This window comes from Arvicanthis niloticus, chromosome 11 (genome assembly GCF_011762505.2).
Source record: "Arvicanthis niloticus isolate mArvNil1 chromosome 11, mArvNil1.pat.X, whole genome shotgun sequence".
In the NCBI taxonomy this organism is placed as follows: Eukaryota; Metazoa; Chordata; class Mammalia; order Rodentia; family Muridae; genus Arvicanthis; species Arvicanthis niloticus.
In genome coordinates, this window is record NC_047668.1 from 57,572,429 (window position 1) to 57,593,000 (window position 20,572).

A 20,572-nucleotide genomic window follows, 5' to 3' on the forward strand; every position below is an offset into this window, starting at 1 on the left:
TAATCCCCAATCCTCCTTCACACAATGGCATAGGCTAAGCCCATGACAATGTGGGGAACAGCCCTGTGACCTTTACTCTGTCGTTCCTGTAAGAAGAGAATTGTAGTGGGAAATTCCCTCAAGTTGGGAGGAGCTAAGGTGGGAGGGGTAAGGAGAGGAAGGGGAGGAGTAAAGAGAGAAAGAGGAAAAGAGAAAAGAGGAGGAGCTGGAGACAGAGATAGAGGAGGATGGAGAACCATGCTTATAACAGGAGCAATCCTGGGTAACAGCTTATATCTAGGTTAGTTAATTGGAAAACACCTCTAATTATGTGAGCATCTTGTTTATTGAGCATTACCAAACATATAAAGCCTTTGGTTAATCATTAAGCATTAGAGTCTAATTCCTACCCAGTACCATGTGGATGGTGGGATGGTCTGGGCTCAGCCCAAACTTGTGGAGACAGCTCGGAAGATTGGCAGAGCCATCACCCACGCTGGCATCTCTTGGGTGGCAGGGCTGGTGTTTCTGGCTGGCTGTTTCTAGCTGCAGTGTGCATGTGGCCTCATGGCCTCGGAACATGGCAGCCTGAGCTAAGCAGAGCCATCACAGCTTAGACGGTTGGCCAGTGCAGCCCCTTCTATTAAATATTAACATCAACACAGAATCACAACAGCTTTGAACCAGGTAATTCACTCCACTTTATTCTGGATGCGTTTTACAGGTAATTCACAAACATCCATCCCAGTGGACACTGAAGCTAAGGCCATTCTGTGAGTTAATTTGTAAAACTTGGTGTTCTCCAGGTAATGATCTTTTAAAAATGAATTACCAAAACCAAGACACTGAAATAAAAATTTTAGGTAGGTACAAGACACCTTTAGGGCCACGTGTAGTCTGAAGTTCACTGTGTGGCCAAGCAATTGTCTTCCACAGTGTAAGAACTCTAGGCAGCCACTAGCTCAGCACCAAGCTCTCTTCTCCATGTTACAACACAGCATTGTTTTGTTTCCATCAACCACTGACTGGTGTTGAAACACCGCTTTCCTCCTAGTGAGTGACAAGGAGAGACTTTATCTAAGAATATGGTATAGAATTCTTAGAACAGGAAAAAGAAAGGGGCCCATAACTAAGGCACTGAAAGCACATTATTTTATATAAAGAAATGTAAACAATTTAACACCAACAGGCTCCCTCTGCTAGTCTTTATCATGAGTATACTAGAGCAGCTGTGCTGGGCTTGAGAGTCGGTGAAATGGGAACCTGTCTGCAGAATTCAGACTCGGGCACTAACATAATGTCTGCGTGTGGAGTGGTCATCATTAGAATGCATGAGCAGAAGATGCTGGAACAGGACTGCAGCTGCTGAGCCCTGGCTGAAGGTGTGGCAGGAGCATTCCTCAGGCTGACAACCATCAAAGCCACATTTGCTTAGAACTGATGTTCAAGTATTGACTTAAAGCAGTTCTAAGTTTAAAAGTATTAGCTATATATATATATATATATATATATATATATATATATATATATATTTAAATTAAATAAATGGTTTTAACACAGTTAAACATGTAAGAGCAAATAATTATAATTTTAAGACTTTTATTTAAAAGAGTATTTTCCCCTTTTGAAAAAATTTCTTTTAAAGCAAGTAGAGTAGTCACATCCTCTAATTCTAGTGCTACACTTAGTAATGTGAATTTGGGCTAGATAAAGTAAATTAAGGTATTTTCTACCTTAATGTTTTCTATGATCAGAAGAGGGTGAAGGGAAGAATAAGAGACAGAGTCTGAGGAAACACAATGAGATGGACGGCACTGTTGACCAAGCCCAGCCTCTGTGGGCAAAGCCACCAGCATTTCCCTTTTATCCGAAGGACAAATGCAATTCTGATTGCTACCTATTGCCATTTATTGCTATTTTGCATAAACAGCATAAATATTGCTATTTAAATGTGATCCATGGAAATCTCAGAGAAACTTAAAATTTGACGCCTTTCTCATTAAGGGAAAGAAAAAAGTGGGGAGGGGTTGTACGGTGTGTGTGTGTGTGTGTGTGTGTGTGTGTGTGTGTGTGTGTTTAACCTTAAAAACATGAGAGTCAAACAGCTGTGTTGAGAACAAGCATGCACGGCTCCTAACTAGTAAGTTCCCAGCAGGAATAACACGAGCTTTGATGGAGCAGTTAAACATGGGCTGCTGTGTTTCTCTAGTGCACCACTAACAGGTGCACAAACACCAAAAAACAAAACAAAAAACAAACAAACAAACAAAATCAGACTTAACCATGACATGCTAATAGTGTCCTGTCTCCAGAAGGGCTTTCTCAGACGGTGTGGTGTGTGTGGCAAGCTGAGCAAGTCCCCATCAGGTACAGATGTGCACTGCCATCATTAGGAAGGGTGGATTACTGTCTGAGTACACAGGGCAGCAACAGCTGTTGAGACTGCCGGACACAGGGGGAAGCTTATGTGCCTCTGTCCCTGCACTAATCACATGACATAGATGTGGGTGTGCAGTTCAGTGGAGTCTCTTACTCAGAACACTGGGTGCTACTGGTTCACTATGCCTCCACTGCTTCCAAATGAGAGGCACATTCGGCAGACAGTTGGTCAGTGTATGGTTTAAATGTAGCTGTTGGAGATGACTAAAAAGAGAGAGTGTGTCCTTGCTATCACTGAAAGAGTTCATTCTGAGTTAGCATTTTTGGTTTTAAGAGTAGTTACCAAGGCTTGGGAGCTTTAGCTAAACTGTCCTGTCTGCAGGCATGCTTGTTGTAGCTGTAGTGGCACAAAGTAGACACCCTGCATGCATAGGACAGACACCCGCCTTCCAGTTTCAGTCTGAAATACAGATGCTCTTCTAATGTGCCTTTACATGTACCAGTACACGCTAAAGACAAAGTTACACCTGGTAACCATCAGGAAGGCAGGACTGAGTGTGAGTTTCTGTCTTTTAACAGCCAAATGGAGAGCCTGCAGGTGCTCCCTGAGCTGAGTGCGGATGTGATCTCCAGGTGAGGAAGGGGTTCTTTTTCTGTCTAATTCAGCACAAGAGGCTAAGAGTGATGAAGGGCTCCCTATTAATGGTGATCAGCTTAGGACAAGACAGTTCCACCTTTGGGTTGGAATGGTGTAAAAGAATTAAAGAATGGACTGTGCGCCATGGGGAGGTAGTCTCCTACCTGCTTAGATACAATGGGGCTGGTGCTCATGGTGCCAGGGCTGCCTCTGAGCTGAGAGTCTGACAGAAACAGGTTGGTCTTTTAGAAAAGCTTCCATCTTGCCTCAACAGCTTGGTGATTGTTTCTAATATTCCGGCCCTAGATAGTCACAGCGATTGACCCTGCTACATACTCAGCATTGGAATTACATTCAGAGATTTTAAAGAAACCATAGCAATATTTCCCCTACAAATTTAAGTGCAAAATATCTTTAACAAAGAATCATAGTAAGAAACATTTGACATAGTCATGCAAAACTTATCTCAGCTTACGAAGACTGTGACATTCCTGTGACAACCCTAGGTTTTCACATGGTGAACACCACAGTCTTACTCATTTTTCTTTGAATTTAAATGTGGGTGCTTGTGTAAAAAACGGTAACATGCAAGTTCAATGATTTCCAGTCCACCAAATATTCTCTCCTGCAGCACGAAGAACACAATGCTGATTATGAAGTACCACCGAACAGGGCCGTACAGATAGATGAGCAGGCACATTGCAGAGCAGAACACGGTCCAGTACAGTATGGACAGCAGCTTGACCACAAGAACTCTGAGAGCAGACTTGCAAGGTGGAACTGTGCTCTGCCCAGTAAAGTGAAAGTTTTTTTCTCCTTGGTAGAAGGACCGAAGCCTCTCTTCCTTTTCTTCCCACCTCTTGTGGCACCAGAGCTGAAGGTCCTCCTTGGATGTGGGAAGAGTGTCGACTGGATACCTCTGGACATGGAAGTGGATCTCCTTGGGAAAGTCTCCAAGAAGAAGGTGTTTCTCAGTTTGAGGAATGTTGTAAGGATATGCCACAGTGATGTCATGAACAGCATCCAGGTTCTTACCTAGGTTTTGGAAAGATGAAAATAGCATTGCTTTAGTAACAGTCAATGGGGTGGCAGTGCTGACTCACTCTGCAAGGCAGAGACTTGAGCATAGAGTCAGGACAGAGTGAACCACTGTGAACAAACAAGGGCTAAAAATACCAGTGTTTCTGGGTACTTAGGTCAATATTTACCAGCCATTTTTAGCTTTTTTTTTTTTCCTGTTTGATAATTACCTCAAAGACCTTTAAAAAGAAACTATCTTCATTCCCAGAAATGGTTATCTGCATTCTAGAACTGCAGGAATACACACACACAGTGAGATGGATCTGAGGCAGGAATTAAAGGATATAGCCCAGCCCTTCAGTCACAAGACTTGTTACACAGACACTGTCTAATAACACATTTATCTCTTCAAAGGCAATAGAAATGTGTTCTCCTTTACCTCAAAATGACCATGATAATTGCAGCAAAAAACCTTAGAAACAAATGTTAAGAAATTATCAAACACATTTTTTCTATTTTGTGTGTGTGTGTGTGTGTGTGTGTGTGTGTGTGTGTGTGTGTGTGTATACCATTCAACTGAACCCTGTACACATAGGCCCCAGAAGCCTAGTGTTTGGGGCAAGCACTGTTGCTGCTATCTGTGAGTGTTGCTATTATCTACCATGAACAAACATAAAAGTGTTTTGTTTTGTTTTTCCTTCTTCAAGACAGGGTTTCTCTGTGTAGCCCTGGCTGTCCTGGAACTCACTCTGTAGACCAGGCTGGCTTCGAACTCTGAGATCCACCTGCCTCTGCCTCCCAAGTGCTGGGATTAAAGGCGTGTGCCACCACTGCCTGGCATAAATGTGTTTTTATCAGTTACATAAAACAATGGATTTTGTTATGACAGTTTCATACAGGTATGTAATATTCTTTGACAATATCCATCCCCTAGTCTTCTCTTCCCTCCAGTGAACAGACTAGATGAGGACTTGAACATCATCAGAAGCACATGATGCAGACAGGACTTACCTGTGTGACAACAGTGGTTCCTATGTGGGAAGGAAGTACCTAGAAGGCACAGGAAATCTGGGGAACAGCAGGAATATTCTAGACTGAGGTGTGACAGCACTGTCTCCCTCTATCATACTCTAAGTTGAGTATATTTCACTGTCGAAGTTTTACCTCGGTAGCAAGGATGGCAAAGAAGTGAGGTCATCCACACCATGCCCCACGCACTCTTTCAACTGAGCGGTCACTCTTACAAATGGTCCTTCAAGTTTTCTCTAACTGTCAGTCTTGGCTATACCATGATTTATTTTAGGACAATGACCAGGTTTCAACTTGTTTCAACAGTCCTAAGGGAAGCCCTTTTCTTGACTAAAATGTCAGTGTGGTACTGGCAACGTGTCCACACACAGGCCAGGCTCTGTTCGCGTCTGCTGCTCACCACAGCCAGTGTGCTGCTACTGGATGTTGTACCTCAACTCCACCCTCATCTTCCCATTTTCCCTCACAGCGACGGAAAGATGGCCTGCAATGTCATTGTCTGAATCAAAATTATGTTCAGATTTCATTTACCTCAAAAAATTCCTCTGGCATTCACCCTTCACCCAAACCCTATTTAATCACAGTTACTGGCTCCCCACAGTACTGCTCAAACAAACCCTTGGCCAAACTGCAGCTCTGTGTGGCTGCTAGCTTCTATCCCTCATTCTGCATCAGTCTCACATTTGATCTTTGAATGTGTCTGTTCTGAACTTCCTAGCCTGTGGGGGGCTGTAGTGTGAGCGGTGGAGCTTCTCTCCCTTGTCCTTCTCGGCTGTAGGCCAGTCCAGCCCGTAGCCCCCCTCCCCCCAATCTCAGTCCTTCTGCTGTCTTCCAGCAGTGCCTGGGTGCCCAAGGGCTGAGACCAGCTGGTCTTCAGCCAGCTACCTCGGCCTGGAGACCCCCCAATCCAAGAGCTCTGCTCCCGCAGGACCTCAGACTGCAATCTCCCCAAGCCCAGAGTGGAACTCGGCAGCTTACCCTAGCCAGGCACCCGCCCTGCTCCGCAGAGAGTAAACTCAGTCAAATTCCCGAACTTCTGCCCCCCACCCCCACCCCAGACACCTGGGGTGGCAGACTCAAGGGACCCACAACTCAGCCCAACAGGACCCATGCCCAGGTGCAAGCTACAGCCCCACAATAGCCCTTCTCCTACAGTGTATATGATGATCCTTCTGTGTGTATGACGTATACATGTATGAGGATGAGCATGCATATGGAGGCCACAGTGGGATGCTGGGCAGCTTCCACTATCACGCTCCGCTTTTCTCTTGACAGTCTCTCAATAAACCTCAAGCTTACCAGATTGGCTGGCCACCAAGTTCCTGGGATCAATCTGTCCCTGCTCCCCAGCAGTGGGGTTCAAGGCACACAGGAACATGTCCAGCCTTTACAGAGGTGCTAGGGATCTGAACTGAGGCCCTAATGCTTACAGAGGAATTGGTCTTTACTCACTGAGCCAGTTCCTCAGCTCCTGTGTTTCTTAATATTTATTATGAAATATCCATTGGTCATCAGAAATTTTATTAGAACTGTAAGAAAAATAACTTAGTTCAGTGAGAAACTAAAGTACTTTTTCATAAAAAGTGTGTGTGTGTGTCCCTTCATGTTTTGGGGATGATGATGCTTAGTAAATAACTTGTATGTATTCAAACAATGACAGGAACTCAAGACAGACAGCCTAGCTTCACTAACATGTATAGCATAGGGTGAAGTAGGGAACTATAGACGTGTCAGCTTGCGCCAAAATCCTGGCGAAGCCCGCTGAGCAAGTTCCATGGTCTCCCTGAGGCTCACTTGGCTCTTGTATCTATAAGCACACCAGTGAGTGGGTGTGAGAGCTAAAGAACCTTATTTAGGAAAAAATGGTTGCTCATGGCCCAGTAAGTGTCAGTGAATGGCAGCTATCACTATCGGGGGCCATAAGGTTAACAGGAGACGCCACAACCTTTCTCCCTAGGGCAGTTCTGTGGTGAAACTGCACTTGTATGCCCTCGCCACCAGTATCCTCAGCACTGTTTGCCTAGAATCTGAGGTTGTCAATCAGGAGCCTCCCAGTTGGGCCTTTTTTCACTCAAGATAAACTTGCTGTTTTATAAGGCTGCCTCCGGAATCCCTTCTATTTCAAACAAATAATTTCTCTTGCTGAAACACTTGATCCAATTTCCTTCAACATCCAGCTCCAATGGAGAGCCCCCAGCCCCCATTTTAGTCCAGGGTGGCCCTGCCTGCCACTGTATGCTCAAACAAAAACACACATTTGCCTCCTTAAAGTCTTGGCACCTAAAGAGGTTCTAGAAATTTGCATGTGAGCAGTATGCTTATGATTTATCTAAAAATATGAAATATGAAAATATGGGAGCTATGCCTTCTTTGTTGGTAAGTTTTAAAAATGTAATAGGCAAATGCAAAGTGAACTCTTGGACACAGTGTTGGCATTCCTTCTATGCTCCGCCCAACAGTTACCTAGCAACAGCCAGGTGGGCCTGGTTTGCTATAAAAGGGACTGTTTGGCCTCTCTCTGCCTCTCCCTCTCCCCCCTCTCTCTCTGACTCTCTGCCCTTTCTCTCTTCCCTTCCCCTTCCCCCTCTCTTATGTGTTCCTGGCTGGCCTCCCTCCCCCTCCTCCTCTCCCTCTCTCTCTCTCCTCCCTTCTCAACTCCCCTTTCCTTGCCCCCATATAAACTCTCTTCTATCCTACATCTGTCCATCCTACGGCTGGTACCTGGGGCAGGGCAGGGCATGCCTCGGCATGGGCCTGCTGAGGTACCCCTTCCCACGACACCATACCACACTCTACAAACAGATCCTTGGTTTTAGATAACACATCACACAGTAAGTTCATGAATGTTACAATCTACTAGACCACCTCTATTTGTCTGGTGAGACTGGGTTGGCCTTGTGATATTTTGTTTTTCTAACTTGGGTTCCATGAATTTTTGTTCCTGAAAGGGTAATAGTCTGAAAGTCTCTTATAGATTGCTTGAGACTTAGAATTTTGAAGGTTACTATTTTTATAATTCAGCATAAGTACAGGACAGCATTATAGTGTTTAGAATAAAGAGATAACAGGAGGGGGAGCAGGCGAGAAGACATTTCTTCCTAGGCATTCACAGCCCGAGCTTTCCAGGTAGTTTAAAGCTTCCTTAAGCCCTGGTCTGGACCTGGGCCAACACAGCAGCAGGAGGAGCCAAGGAGCCAGGTTTTGCTGAGGAAGGACAGTCAGCAGTCCTGATAAGCTTTAACTTTTAAGTCGAAGTCTCTAGACAACACAAAAACCAGAAGGCCCTGCTTTGCTGTGTAGGAGAGCCCATTTCTATGCAGGTAGAAAAGCTTGTTTCTGTATCGTATCTCATCCAGATCTCATGGTCTAGGCCCTTGAGCCCAAGGGAAGCAGTTCCACCAGATAAAGAACCAAGGGATGGGGCAGCATGGTGGTAAGGGTTGGATTCATGCACACAAGATACTAATGAAAGGGGGAAAAGGTTGAGATGTGCCTTCACTCACCAATTAAAGCAAAAGATTATAGAAACTATTTTTGCTTTTCCTAAGGTTTTGCATCATCTGTACACTTAGCTGCCATCAATAGAAAGCATTTTCACATGATCTCATTGCTTTTCAGACGAGTTAAAGACTTGGATGCCACCTACCTGCCACCTGCCTGTACTGGGGCCAGATAACTTTACAATTCATTTTGATACCTTGATTAAATTAAAAAGAAATCTAGCTGGATTTGTTCTGTGTCATATACCGTAGCTATTGGAATTACTTTATAAAGCTAGCCTTCTGTTACTATAGCCATGCTTACGGGGATCTCAATTGTTTTGTTTAGTGAGAGGAGCAAAGTAGTTGCATACTCTTTCCAATCTAGCTTTTAAGACTCTAACAGATACTAGGAGGATTCGTGGTACTGTAGCTGTGTTTAAATAACCAACAACAATTAATACAGATTGTTTTCCAAATGCAATATCCATAAGGGATGTCTCTGATCATCTCAAATTGAGTAGAGCTGGCACTACTCAACTCACCTGAAAGCATTGACTTCCTCTTGTAAGACAGCCTCCCTCCCAAGAGACACAACTCTGCAAATGAGGAAACGGAGACTGGGGGAAGCTACTTATTTTTGGAAAGTACAAAACCATGTCAGTCTTGAGGGTTGTAGCTCCTGCCCTTAATACATGTCTCTGAGAAACTTGAGTAGTGGGGTGGAAAGGCTGGAGTCACAGGGAACTGACTGCTGGCAAGTGATGTCATTGCTCTGAAAAGAGGCAAACAAGGCTACAACTCCTTGGGCCAAGCATATTTAAACCACCACACCATTTAATGCTATTTAAGTGGAAATTATGTAAATATTAAAAAACTAGGGACTCTGATTCTTTCAAACATTCATCCATAAAATGATGTTTTAGGAAATTTTAAATGACATGATGGTTGAAAGTGTAAAACAGTGTTTTAGTCTGAGTTACTTGTTATATATTGGCTTCTCTCATCCCATAAATTTTCAACTTGGGCCAGAACAAAACAAAACAGATCAGAAACAAAACAAAACAAAACCAAAAACAGAATAATGTTCCAAGTAGGAAATCACAGAATTTTCTCTAATAATGAACATGGTGCTGTTTGAGTCTTAACGCCAGTTGGTCTAAGTGACTCATGCATGTTCTTATTTTGAAGCTGAAAGGTGTCTTATTTATTCCTAATTTTAGTCAGTTTATTCTGACTCAGTCCATTCAAGATGGTCTTTAGGTGAGTTGAGTAGTGCCAGCATATCATGGTGTGTTATCAGTACAACCACATGTCAGCTCTGGTGCAAGAGAAGCTTGCTTAGTTATGAAACCCAGCTTCTGCCCCAGGTGACAATGATTTTTTTTAAAGTATGAAAACAAAAAGATCAGTGGCCTTTAGCTTTTATTTTAACATAAAATGTATCATGGTTGGTTGATAAGTTGACATTCTTTGTAATTAAATTTATAAATTCAGATCCAGCTAGGTTTGTTTTTTAATTTATTTAATCAAGGTATCAAAATGAAATGGAAAGTTATCTTTGGTGTATTTTATACATACTTGGTTATGAAATGGGGAAAGAAAGAAATTTACAATCTTTGTAGATCTGTTTGAGCTCACTGCTGGGAACGTGTATCAGTCTGTCATCAAGCTTAGTAGGCATGGCCACAGCAGCATTCCTTCCTTCTGTTAGTTTTTAGAGTCCACAAAAGTTTCTTCCAGTTTTTTCTTTTAGGCATACAAGTGTGTGAGATTTTGGCCATCTCCTATTCCTGGGGAGCATCTGACACTGGTTAGAATGTCTACATGAAAGGCCATTTTTAAGTTTTAGACTCAGGCTCCATCATTACCATCTTTCATTATACTGTGTACATGCTGTAACGCAGCTTTGTCAGAGCTGTAGGGCTTATGTACAGTTTTTGCTAGGAACGGTATTGTTAATGAGGCAGGGACAAGCTACTGTCTTTGTAAGAAAAATACCCAGGGAAAGTCAAAAGTATCTACTGCAGGTGAGTCTTGTTTTTTCCTCAACTCTGGTTCTGCACTACAAGCCATTCTGGTCTCGGGGCAGCTGCCAAACCATGATTGGCTACTGTTATATCACTTGGCCTAGATTCACCCTCAACGCCTAAAAACTGAGTTGCTTTGTCTTCAGTCATTCAGAAACCGAACTCCCATTCAGTATGTGAAGCCTCAGCTTGATGGAAAGAAAGATTTTTCCTGCATGTGCAGCTTGCATGACCAAGGGCTACTGCTGCTGTGAGCAGAGAGAAGCTCTGGGACTCATTTCTCCTGAGAGGTTAAGTAAGAATCAGGGTACATGTGGCTCAATTGTAAGACAAAAGTCTCTGGTTCTTCCAAGAACCTCTTTAATGCAGTGCATAGAGTAACTTGAAGTTAGGGAAAAAATGGACTTTATGTATGTTATAGGGTAAGTTTGAAAGAACAGAGCACAGATTACGCCAACACCACCATAATCACACACCACGTTGATACATCCGACCCAACCAGTTTCACTTTCCTGTCTCTCTTCTTCCTTTTCCTTTCCTTCATTTCTTATTTAAATGCCAGATGCTCACATTACATCACAAGGCTAACCCAGTTGGTCACTATGCTATGCCTTGTTTAAAAAAAAATAATAAGGATGCCACAGGTGCAATCTATTTAGAGATTTACAAACCCGGGTTTGGAGTAGCCATAGCTCACCCTGTGTTCATCCAGACAGAAAACTCAGGACCAATCACTGACATAGGGAGTGAACATGTTAGGTAGCCATGATCTTTCTGTGTTTGCTTTCATTTCTCAGACAAAAAAAGATCCTTCTACAGGAAGGGCAGGGGGTTGGGGGACAAAAATCAGGTCTGTGAATGGAGTGGCCTTTCCACATGTGTTAGAGTATCTAGTAAGGTCTCCTAAGTCTACCAATAAGAAGCCTCTCAGTACTGATAGTTTTCAAAGCTGCAGTGGAGTGGCCAGAGGTTGACATCGGAGAGGTAAAAGTGTATCTGCTGGTAAACTACTTCAGGAAGCTGAAGCCAGGGTGATAATGTAGACCAATGATTGGGACATAACTGCTGCATCTAAGCAGAGGCGTGAAACAAGGCTTGGGAGGTGCCTCTAGGAAACTAAGCTTAAGAGGTAGTTTCGAACTTTGCAAATCTTCCTCCAGACACAGGAAACAGGAGGGAAGAGCCTCTATCTACTAGTCAACTCCTAGAGTTGCCATACATTCAGTTTGGTCTGCAATATGGAATGACCATAGCCTGTGTAACCTAACACATGTCACAAAATTTGGGGACTACAAAGTCCAATACCAAGGAGCCTGCCAACCCAACATCTGGTTTGCAGATGTATATCTTTTTTTTTGAATCTTAACATGAAAATGAGCAGAGAGCCTCCAATCCTTCCCTCCCCAATCCTAACCTCTTTCATGAAGCTTTGCTTTCCCAGATGGTTAGCTCCAAAGGCGCTACATCTTAATATCACAATGGAGATTTAGGCTTCACCACCTGGATTTAGGGAGAGAAGGGCAAACACTTAGTGCATGGTGAAAGCACAATAATGAGGTAGGTCCGTTACGGTATTCAAGATAGTATGTGTCTGGATAGTATGTGTCTCATAAATGCCTTCTAAAACTCCAGGATGTGACCGTATTTGGAAGTAGAATCTTTGCAGATTTTGACAAGCTGAAGAACCCTGGAAGCTCCACTAGCTAGAAACAGTAAGGAATGTTTCTTGCAAAGGATCTGAGGCCCTGTCAATTCTGAAACACACACACACACACACACACACACACAGACACACACACACACACACACACATTCTAACGCCTGCAGAAAGGCTACTCCATCACAGACTTATTTTTTTCTTCATTTACTGTTGATTCCTTAGCATATGAAGGGCTGGGGTTGACTGAAGAACTAGGCTGAATGAAAAGCAACTCATAAATAGGGAGAATATTTCTAAAAGCATATATATTACAAATGACTTGTATCTAATATTGTAAAAAAAAAAAAAGCTTTATCAAAAGCAAATAAACCCACATAAAGATACTCAAATTAACACCTTCGCTTTTTAGACAAATAGAAACCACATTCCTGCTAACAAGAACAGCTACAGTCAACACCTGGAGCTCTCCCTAATTCACACCAGTCTGGCAGAGGCCCAGAAATCACACACTTGGGCATTGTACACCCCAACCAAACCAAAGCAAACAAAAAGAAAACAAACAACTAAATTCAATTCAATTCATACAGATGCTTATATGGAAATGTTCTTAGAAATTTTGTACATTATGCATAAACCACCACAGTCTGTGAACAGGTAAACAAACTGATATATTCCATACAATGGGCTGTCATTCAGTAATGAAAAGAAAGAAGATATTCAGGACTACAGATGGAAGTTGAAAGCACTTTTACTAAGTAGAAACCAGAGGCATAAGGCTACATATTATATAATTCTGTCTACACAAAACTCTAGACAAGGTATAGCCAGAGTAATAGACAACAGATCAGTCATGACCAGGGCCCAGTGGAGAAACTGTGCAGAGAGGCCTGGAAGAGAACTTTGGGAGTGATAAAATGTTCTATATTTTGACTAAGGGATTAAGTATTAAGTTATATAAAGCTATATAATCATCAAAAACCCAATTGTACACTTTAATTGAATACATTTTATAACTGTAAATTCTAACTCTACATGTTAGGTTTTAATGCTTCTTGGGCCCCTGAGGTAGCTCAGCAGGTAGAGCAATGTACTGATGACCTTAATTGCATCCCTTGATCCCACAAGGTGGCAGAAGAGAACCAACTAGAGACTTGTCCTTCTGACCTCCACAAAAGCAACACTGCATAAGCAGGTGCGTGAAGATACATTACATTGGTGTTTTGGGGGGGAGGGAGTGTGCAGGGAGACCTTCTAAACTATTTACCCTGAAAACATTTAAGTAATTTTAACAAATGTGTTATATGTGCAATATGCTAAAAAGAGCTTTATAATAGGGACTTGGATAGTTGCCAAATCAAAACATTAGAAAACAAAGTATCTTTGAAGTTCAGAATTTGTTCCCATTTAGTTACTATGTTTAAGGATTTCCCTATGCTAGGATTATTTGCTCACTCATGAAAATGGACACCATCATGCTCACAAGCTGAGCCTCGTCTTTTCTTTTTCTGTCCAGTACATAGTACCTTTCCCTAGTTATGTTATATGTAACCTAACAGTTTAAAACTAATTTTTCAGGGTCGTAAGTGTGTTTTCTTGATAGTATCTAGAAAAAATAACATTGAATCAACCCAATTTTAAAGCAATTGCAGGTCATTCAATTAGACGTGACAAAAACAAACGAAAATCCCAAGAATAAAACTGAGGACAGTAAGGGCCAATGTGTCTTCAGATGGATGGTTTAGAATCAGATCGCTCTCATTTATTAATTACTACATTACTTGGCCTTCTTCTTTACCAAAATTGTCAAATACATAGCCATATTCAAAACTTCCTGTGAAGCTCAGCCATTATTATAATGACAGTGTGTTTTTACTTGTTTAACCCTCCACTGCCATGCTCTCTCAGTCTTTTGTCGACTCAGTAATGCTGCCCCTCCCTATCAGTTCCCTGTTATGACATTAATCTTGACTGCCAATTTGATGGAGCACCCACTGGTATGTATGTGAGGGATTTTCTGGATTAGATTAACTGAGATGGAAGGGCCCAGCTTAAGTGTGGGTGGCACCATCCCATGGTTGGGGGCCCGGGACTGGACGTGAGCTCCGAAGCAGCATTCACGTCGTTTCCTGACTGCAGATGCAGCCTGACCAACTTCCTCAAGTTTCTGTTGCCATGACTTCACCATGATAGACTTGTGCCAAAATATATTTTCTTTCTTAGGCTTTGTAAGGTTATTTTTCACAGTAATACAACAAATAACAAATGCACTCTTTGAACCTTGTAACTTGCTTATCACCTTTTATAACTTCTCTCATCTTCTCCTCTAGACAGTTTTATCTCCTTTCTAGCTATCATTCATTTTTTTGGTTACTTACAGAGCTGTATTTCTAGAGCTGTATGTCAATGACCTTCAACCTCCACTGTAGTGAGCCAATCATTGCCAAATAAGCTTGAGGCCTCACCATTTGTGGTGGTAAGAATGAGAATATCCCCCATAGACTCAGGCACTTGAAAACTTGGTACTCATCTGGTGGCACTGTTGGGGGTGGGACAGAGAGGTTAGGAAGTACAGTCGTACTGAATAGGTATGCCACTAAGAGTGAGCCTTGAGAGATTACAGAGTTAACCAGCATGCAGTTCACTCTGCTTCATGCCTGTGGTTAAAGATGTGACTGCTCAGCTTCCTGCTCCTGCGGCCATGCTTGCCACATGTTGCCATGCTTATCCATCATGATGGACTCTTACCCTCTAGAACTGAAAGCCAAAATAAGTCCTTTCTCTACAAGTTGCCTTGGGCATGGTATTTTATCATAGCAACAGAAGAGCAGCCCGCCACTCTAGCATGACTCTATCACTGACTGTCATAGAGCTACATCCACGAGCCCCTTTGGCCTTGTGCACGCCGAGCCACACAGCTCTCTCCAGGCCACTGCTCTGTGGACTGCTGGGTCACATGATTTCTGAGCATCATATGCCCTGGGCTTGGCTCCTCTTCTTCTCCATCCCTAGGCGACCTCAATACCAAATATGTGTTTCTGACTTCCAAACTTGTAACTCCAGCTGGTCTTTCATTTTTAGACTCATATATTTGACCACTGATTTTACATCATCTTGAATGTCTAATAAGTATCTCAAATCAATGCGACCTAAACTCAACTTCAACCCAGTCTTTTTGCTAAAACCTGTTTTCATCAGCGATCCCAGAGTCATTCTTGTCATTCTCAGATATCCAAAACCCAACTGAAAATCCTATTGATTCTACTTCAAAATATAATCCCAAAGCTTCCACTTCCCACCTCCCCTATTTTCCTCACTATCTGTCTCATCTGGATCATTGAGAACACCTCTATAAATGGTTTTTGTTAGCTTATCTGCCTCCTGCACACTTTCTTACTATAATGGCCAAAGGAATGCTTTCAGAATGTTAACCACACACACGTTCTGCCCAACCCTTACTCTTCTGTCCAGCAGCTGCCCATCTCCTGAGAAGGCTCCTGAGGCCTCAGAAGCCCTGTGCTGTTGATGAGCTTTTATCATTTGATCCCATTTCCTACTGTCCAATACCCTGCTCTGCTCTACCCACAATGAGCATCAGGTTCTTTGTTGCACATGTGAGGAGTGTGTCGTCTGTTCTATCACAGAGGCCCTGGCCCTACCCTACTGAAATGGTAGGTTTCCTAATTCCTTGGCACATACTGTCAGTGATATACTACCGATTTATTTATTCCATCTTTTTCTTCTGCTAAATGTAAGCATAACAATGGCAGAAATTTCCCGGGGATTTCAGGAAACTATGGAATCAGCATCCCAAAATGCAGATATGAACAGACTGAGCTCCGCCTCTCTGGGGATACCTCTGCTTGAGTCAGCCTGAGAGCAATCTTCTCTAACAGCCTGACATGGGAAGGGACAATGAGACTCAGCTGGACAGTGACCAAGATTAACAATCCTGCAAACCAGAAGAGAGAAGAGTAGTTGATGTTTCTCCTGCCCTATCTGCACAACCACTGCTGCATTGCTCTACAGCTGGTGGTGTTCTTCACCAGCTGTCAACTGCCCTACAGTGATAAGATGTCCCACACTATACGGTGGGACATCAAGGTCACAAGTATGGTGTTATGGAAGCTAAACCAAAAGTACCAGGGTTTCCACACAGTGCCAAGGTCCTCAAGTTTACAGAGCTAAATGAGTGTGATAGGTCCCTCTGCCTTTTCTATCCTCTGGATGACTTTTTTTTTTTTAACCATGGTATATTCAGCAATGCTAAGCATATAATGCTATTTTTAAGATGGAATTATTTTCTGAAATTCTAGAATACAATCCTCTATGCTTTGTATATCAGTTCTCTCTGATAACAAAAGAAACTTCATTAAGTATTCTGGAAAGCAGCTTCTTTATTCAGATTTTATCATAGGAGCATGTGTTTCCTAATTAATTCCCAAGGATGTCTTTAAATAGAATCATTAACCTCCTTATAGCATTTTTCATCTCTACTGTGCTATTTTCCCCCTTTCTATCTGTAAGAACATGAGGTCCCCCACTAGGTAGAAAAATCTTCTCACAGAACATTTTCATCAGGGCAGACACATTCTCCAAGTGCTGTAATTGCTGCCTTATGATGACATTCTTGTTCTGACTCTGCTCCTTTCCCTGAGTTAGATACCCTCCTTCTATCAGCTAAGGTGCCTGTCAACCAAGCCAAGGTATGTTCCTTCTTACTGGGCACCTGCCAGCTTCTAAAACTTCACCAGGCCTTTGAGGAATTCTAATTTGGCCTGTGCTCCCTCAGCTTCCCAGACTCATAAAAGTGACTTCTTTTTCTGTCTAGTCTCTGTTCTTCTAACTTGGGTTTCTAGCATGGCAGCTTTCAGAAAACAGCTCCTAAGGGGAGAGAGAGAGGGAGAGAGAGGAGGAGAGAAGGAGAGGGGGAGAGGGGGAGAGGGGGAGAGGGGGAGAGGGGGGAGAGGGGGAGAGGGGGAGGAGAGGGGGAGGAGAGGGGGAGGAGAGGGGGAGGAGAGGGGGAGAGAGGGGAGGAGGGGGAGGAGAGGGGGAGGAGAGGGGGAGGAGAGGGGGAGAGGGGGAAAGAAGAAGAAGAGGAGGAGGAGGAGGAGGAGGAGGAGGAGGAGGAGGAGGAGGAGGAGGAGGAGGAGGAGCTCCTCTCAGGGTTCCCAGCACATGTTAACTATGGTGCACAGCTGGAAACGGGGGCCTGAGAAGGTAAAAGGACGCCAGGGTGCCTCTCCATTCCCTCTCCTGGTATTCCTTTCACCCTCTGCTAACAGGATGAACACAGGTGCATGCTTTTGCCCTTCCTCCCTCCTCCTATCACTCTCTCCCTCCCTCTCCTCTCCCCACCTCCCACACTTGTTCTGTCCCTGAGGCTTCCCGAAGCTGCAGCTTACAGTTTAGACCCATCTGAACTTACAATGGCCTTCCTTGATAGAATTAAATGTTTTCCCCCTGAAGCAGATCAGAATACATGTTTTGGCTTCAGATTATTAGTTTACTTAAGTTTATCCCTATTCATGCAGCAATACAAACTAAAAGAACCAAGAACAAAAAGGCTAGACAAGAAGTCAGAACAAAAGAGACTGAACTAACTAAAGCTTAGGAGCAGACAATGAGGCCAGACTTAAAGTAGGAAGAAACACTGGGGGATGATGGTGTAGAGAGAAGTTAAAGGATCCCACCAATTAAATGTAACACCCACCTAACAGAAAGAAAGGTGGAAGTGTGGACAGGGTAAGGAAGCAATAATGACTAAGTCAAGCAGCTTTAAAGAAAAGGCTAGGACAATGCTTAGTGATTTAGTGCTTAACCAAACCCCCACCAAGTTATGTTCATGTCCATGGAGACCTCTGATTCAGGGTATATAGCTACAGCTACATTGCACTTGGTAAAAAACAGAAGAAGCACATGAAATATGTAGAACCACCTTGTTGAAATGAAAGTCAACTCTCAAACCCAACACAGGAATGTAATGACTTTAGGCTCCAACATGATACAGAACGGGATCAGAATGTTGTACTCAATGACAGCCTGTTCAAGCAATTATAGTACTCTCGAATTAGCAATGTGACATTACACCTAGACTCTAGGAACCACTAAGTCACGATTGTAAATATCCTAGAGACCTGTGAATATAAAGATAATCTCAAAATGGCCAGTCTTCTAGTGTTAACAATTCCCCTACACTTGATTCATAAGTGAATAAATCATATTAAATTAAATCAGCCTGTACTTGAGGAACTACCTTCATCAGAAAGAGACTTAATGAAATGCTTTAGCTTAGATGAATACTCTAATTATTACAAGCTAATATTTGTTCACAGAAAAGGAATTTGTTTCAGGATTAGTCAGAGACCAGGAGAAGCCAGAGGCACTAATTCAATAATGGAATGCCTAATTAAATGATAATAGATCCTAATTATAATGTATTGCTTTTCCCTGTACATGATTGATTGAGCACATAGCATTTCACACAGTTCATTAAAGAAACCTAAATAAAATGCAATTACTAAAACTTAAGGAGGAAAGATAAAGAGAATTGGTAAATTTATGCTTTCTTTTTTACAATATGAAGAAAGTCAAGTGTAATAAGAAGTTTAAAGATTGAGAAAAGAAATTCTACAGAGTGAGATAAGTTCCAAAAGTGCATATAAAACTATGCTTGTGTTTCCTTCCTCAACGGCTTTTTGCCTCATATGCTCACAATTAATTAAAATAATCTCATGCACTTGTCAGAGAACAGATGAGACGTTTATTAAATGCTCACTAAATCATAGTTATGATGATAATCTTGATAATCTTAGGTGCCTAGTTAGTTGAAATTACCAAGACAGATTCAAAGACATGCAAGCAATCCTATGCCTGTTGAAAGTTTATAATCCCGGTCTGGGCCTGAGCACTCAGTAGATCCCAGGAGGCAGCTCAGCACCCAATTTCACAGAACCCAGAGGAAGCAGGGCTCCCAGGAGCTCCAACCCGGGCAGTACCTTAGGTAAGGAGACAGCAACACTCTCCCCAAACCCACTGAGACCCACTGGGACCCATGAATTCACTCCTGGCCTAGAGCACTGGTTCCTTCCTGTCTGCACCTGAGCACTGAGCAGATCTTGGGCCTCAGCTCTAACCCCAGTAGCAACACCCATCCCACACAGTTCTGACACAACCAAGATAATAGGAAAGATAGGCTCCACTCAGAGACAGGGCAGGTAGCACTAAGGAGATCCAGATGGTGAAAGGCAAGCGCAAGAACATAAGCATCAGCACCCAGGGTACTTGGCATCATCAGAACCTAGTTCTTCCACACTAGAAAGTCCTGAATTCCCCATATCACCAGGAAAGCAAGAGTAAGATTTAAAATCACTTCTAATGATGATGATAGAGGACTTTAAGAAGGTCATAAACAACACCCTCAAAGAAATTGAGGAGAACACAAGTAAACAGGTAGAAGCCCTTAAAGAGGAAACACAAAAATCCCCTTCAAGAATTCCAAGAAAACACAACCAAACAGGTGAAGAAATTAAACAAAACCATCCAGGATCTAAAAAATGGAAGTAGAAACAATAAAGAAATCACAAAGGGAGACTACCTTAGAAAACTTAGGAAAGAAATCAGGAGTCATAGACGCAAGCATCACCAACAGAATACAAGAGCTAGAAGAGAGAATCTCAGGTGCAGAAAATACCATAGAAAATATTGACACAACTGTCAAAGAAAACACAAAATGCAAAAAAGTTCTTAACACAAAACATCCAGGAACACTTGAGAGGCAGAGGCAGGTGGATTTCTGAGTTCAAGGCCAGCCTGGTCTACAGAGTGAGTTCCAGGACAGCCAGGGCTACACGGAGAAATCCTGTCTCAAAAAACCAAAAAAAAAAAAAAAAAAAAAAAAAAAACAAAAAAAAAAAAAAAAAAACAAAACCAAAACCAAAACCAAACCAAAACAAAACAAAAAAACATCCAGGACACTATGAGAAGACCAAACCTAAGGATAATAAGTATAGAAGAGAGTGAGGTTTCCCAACTTAAAGGGCCAATAATATCTTCAACAAAATTATAGAAGAAAACTTCCCTAACCTAAAAAAAGAAATGTCCATAAACATACAAGAAGCCTACAGAACACCAAATAGACAAGAAATACCACCCATCACATAATAAAAGACCAAATGCACAAAACAAAGAGAGAATATTAAATGCAGCAAGGGAAAAAGGCCAAGTAACATATAAAGGCAGACCTATCAGAATTACACCAGATTTCTCACCAGATACTATAAAAGTGAGAAGATGCTGGAAAGATGTCATACAGACCCTAAGAGAACACAAATGCCAACCCAGGCTACTATACCCAGCAAAA

General features: G+C 42.5%; 1 protein-coding gene across 3 annotated transcripts in view; it reads right to left on the minus strand.

The window, feature by feature from the left end:
- Positions 1–656: 656 nt before the first annotated feature.
- Positions 657–20,572, minus strand: part of Lclat1 (lysocardiolipin acyltransferase 1) — a 118,006-nt gene continuing 98,090 nt past the window's right edge. For all 3 annotated transcript variants that reach the window (XM_034514487.2, XM_034514486.2, XM_076942242.1), the window contains one exon: positions 657–4,030. In XM_034514487.2, the coding sequence (XP_034370378.1) occupies positions 3,528–4,030 (503 nt within the window). In that variant the 3' untranslated portion in view covers positions 657–3,527. The remainder of the gene's footprint in view (positions 4,031–20,572) is intronic.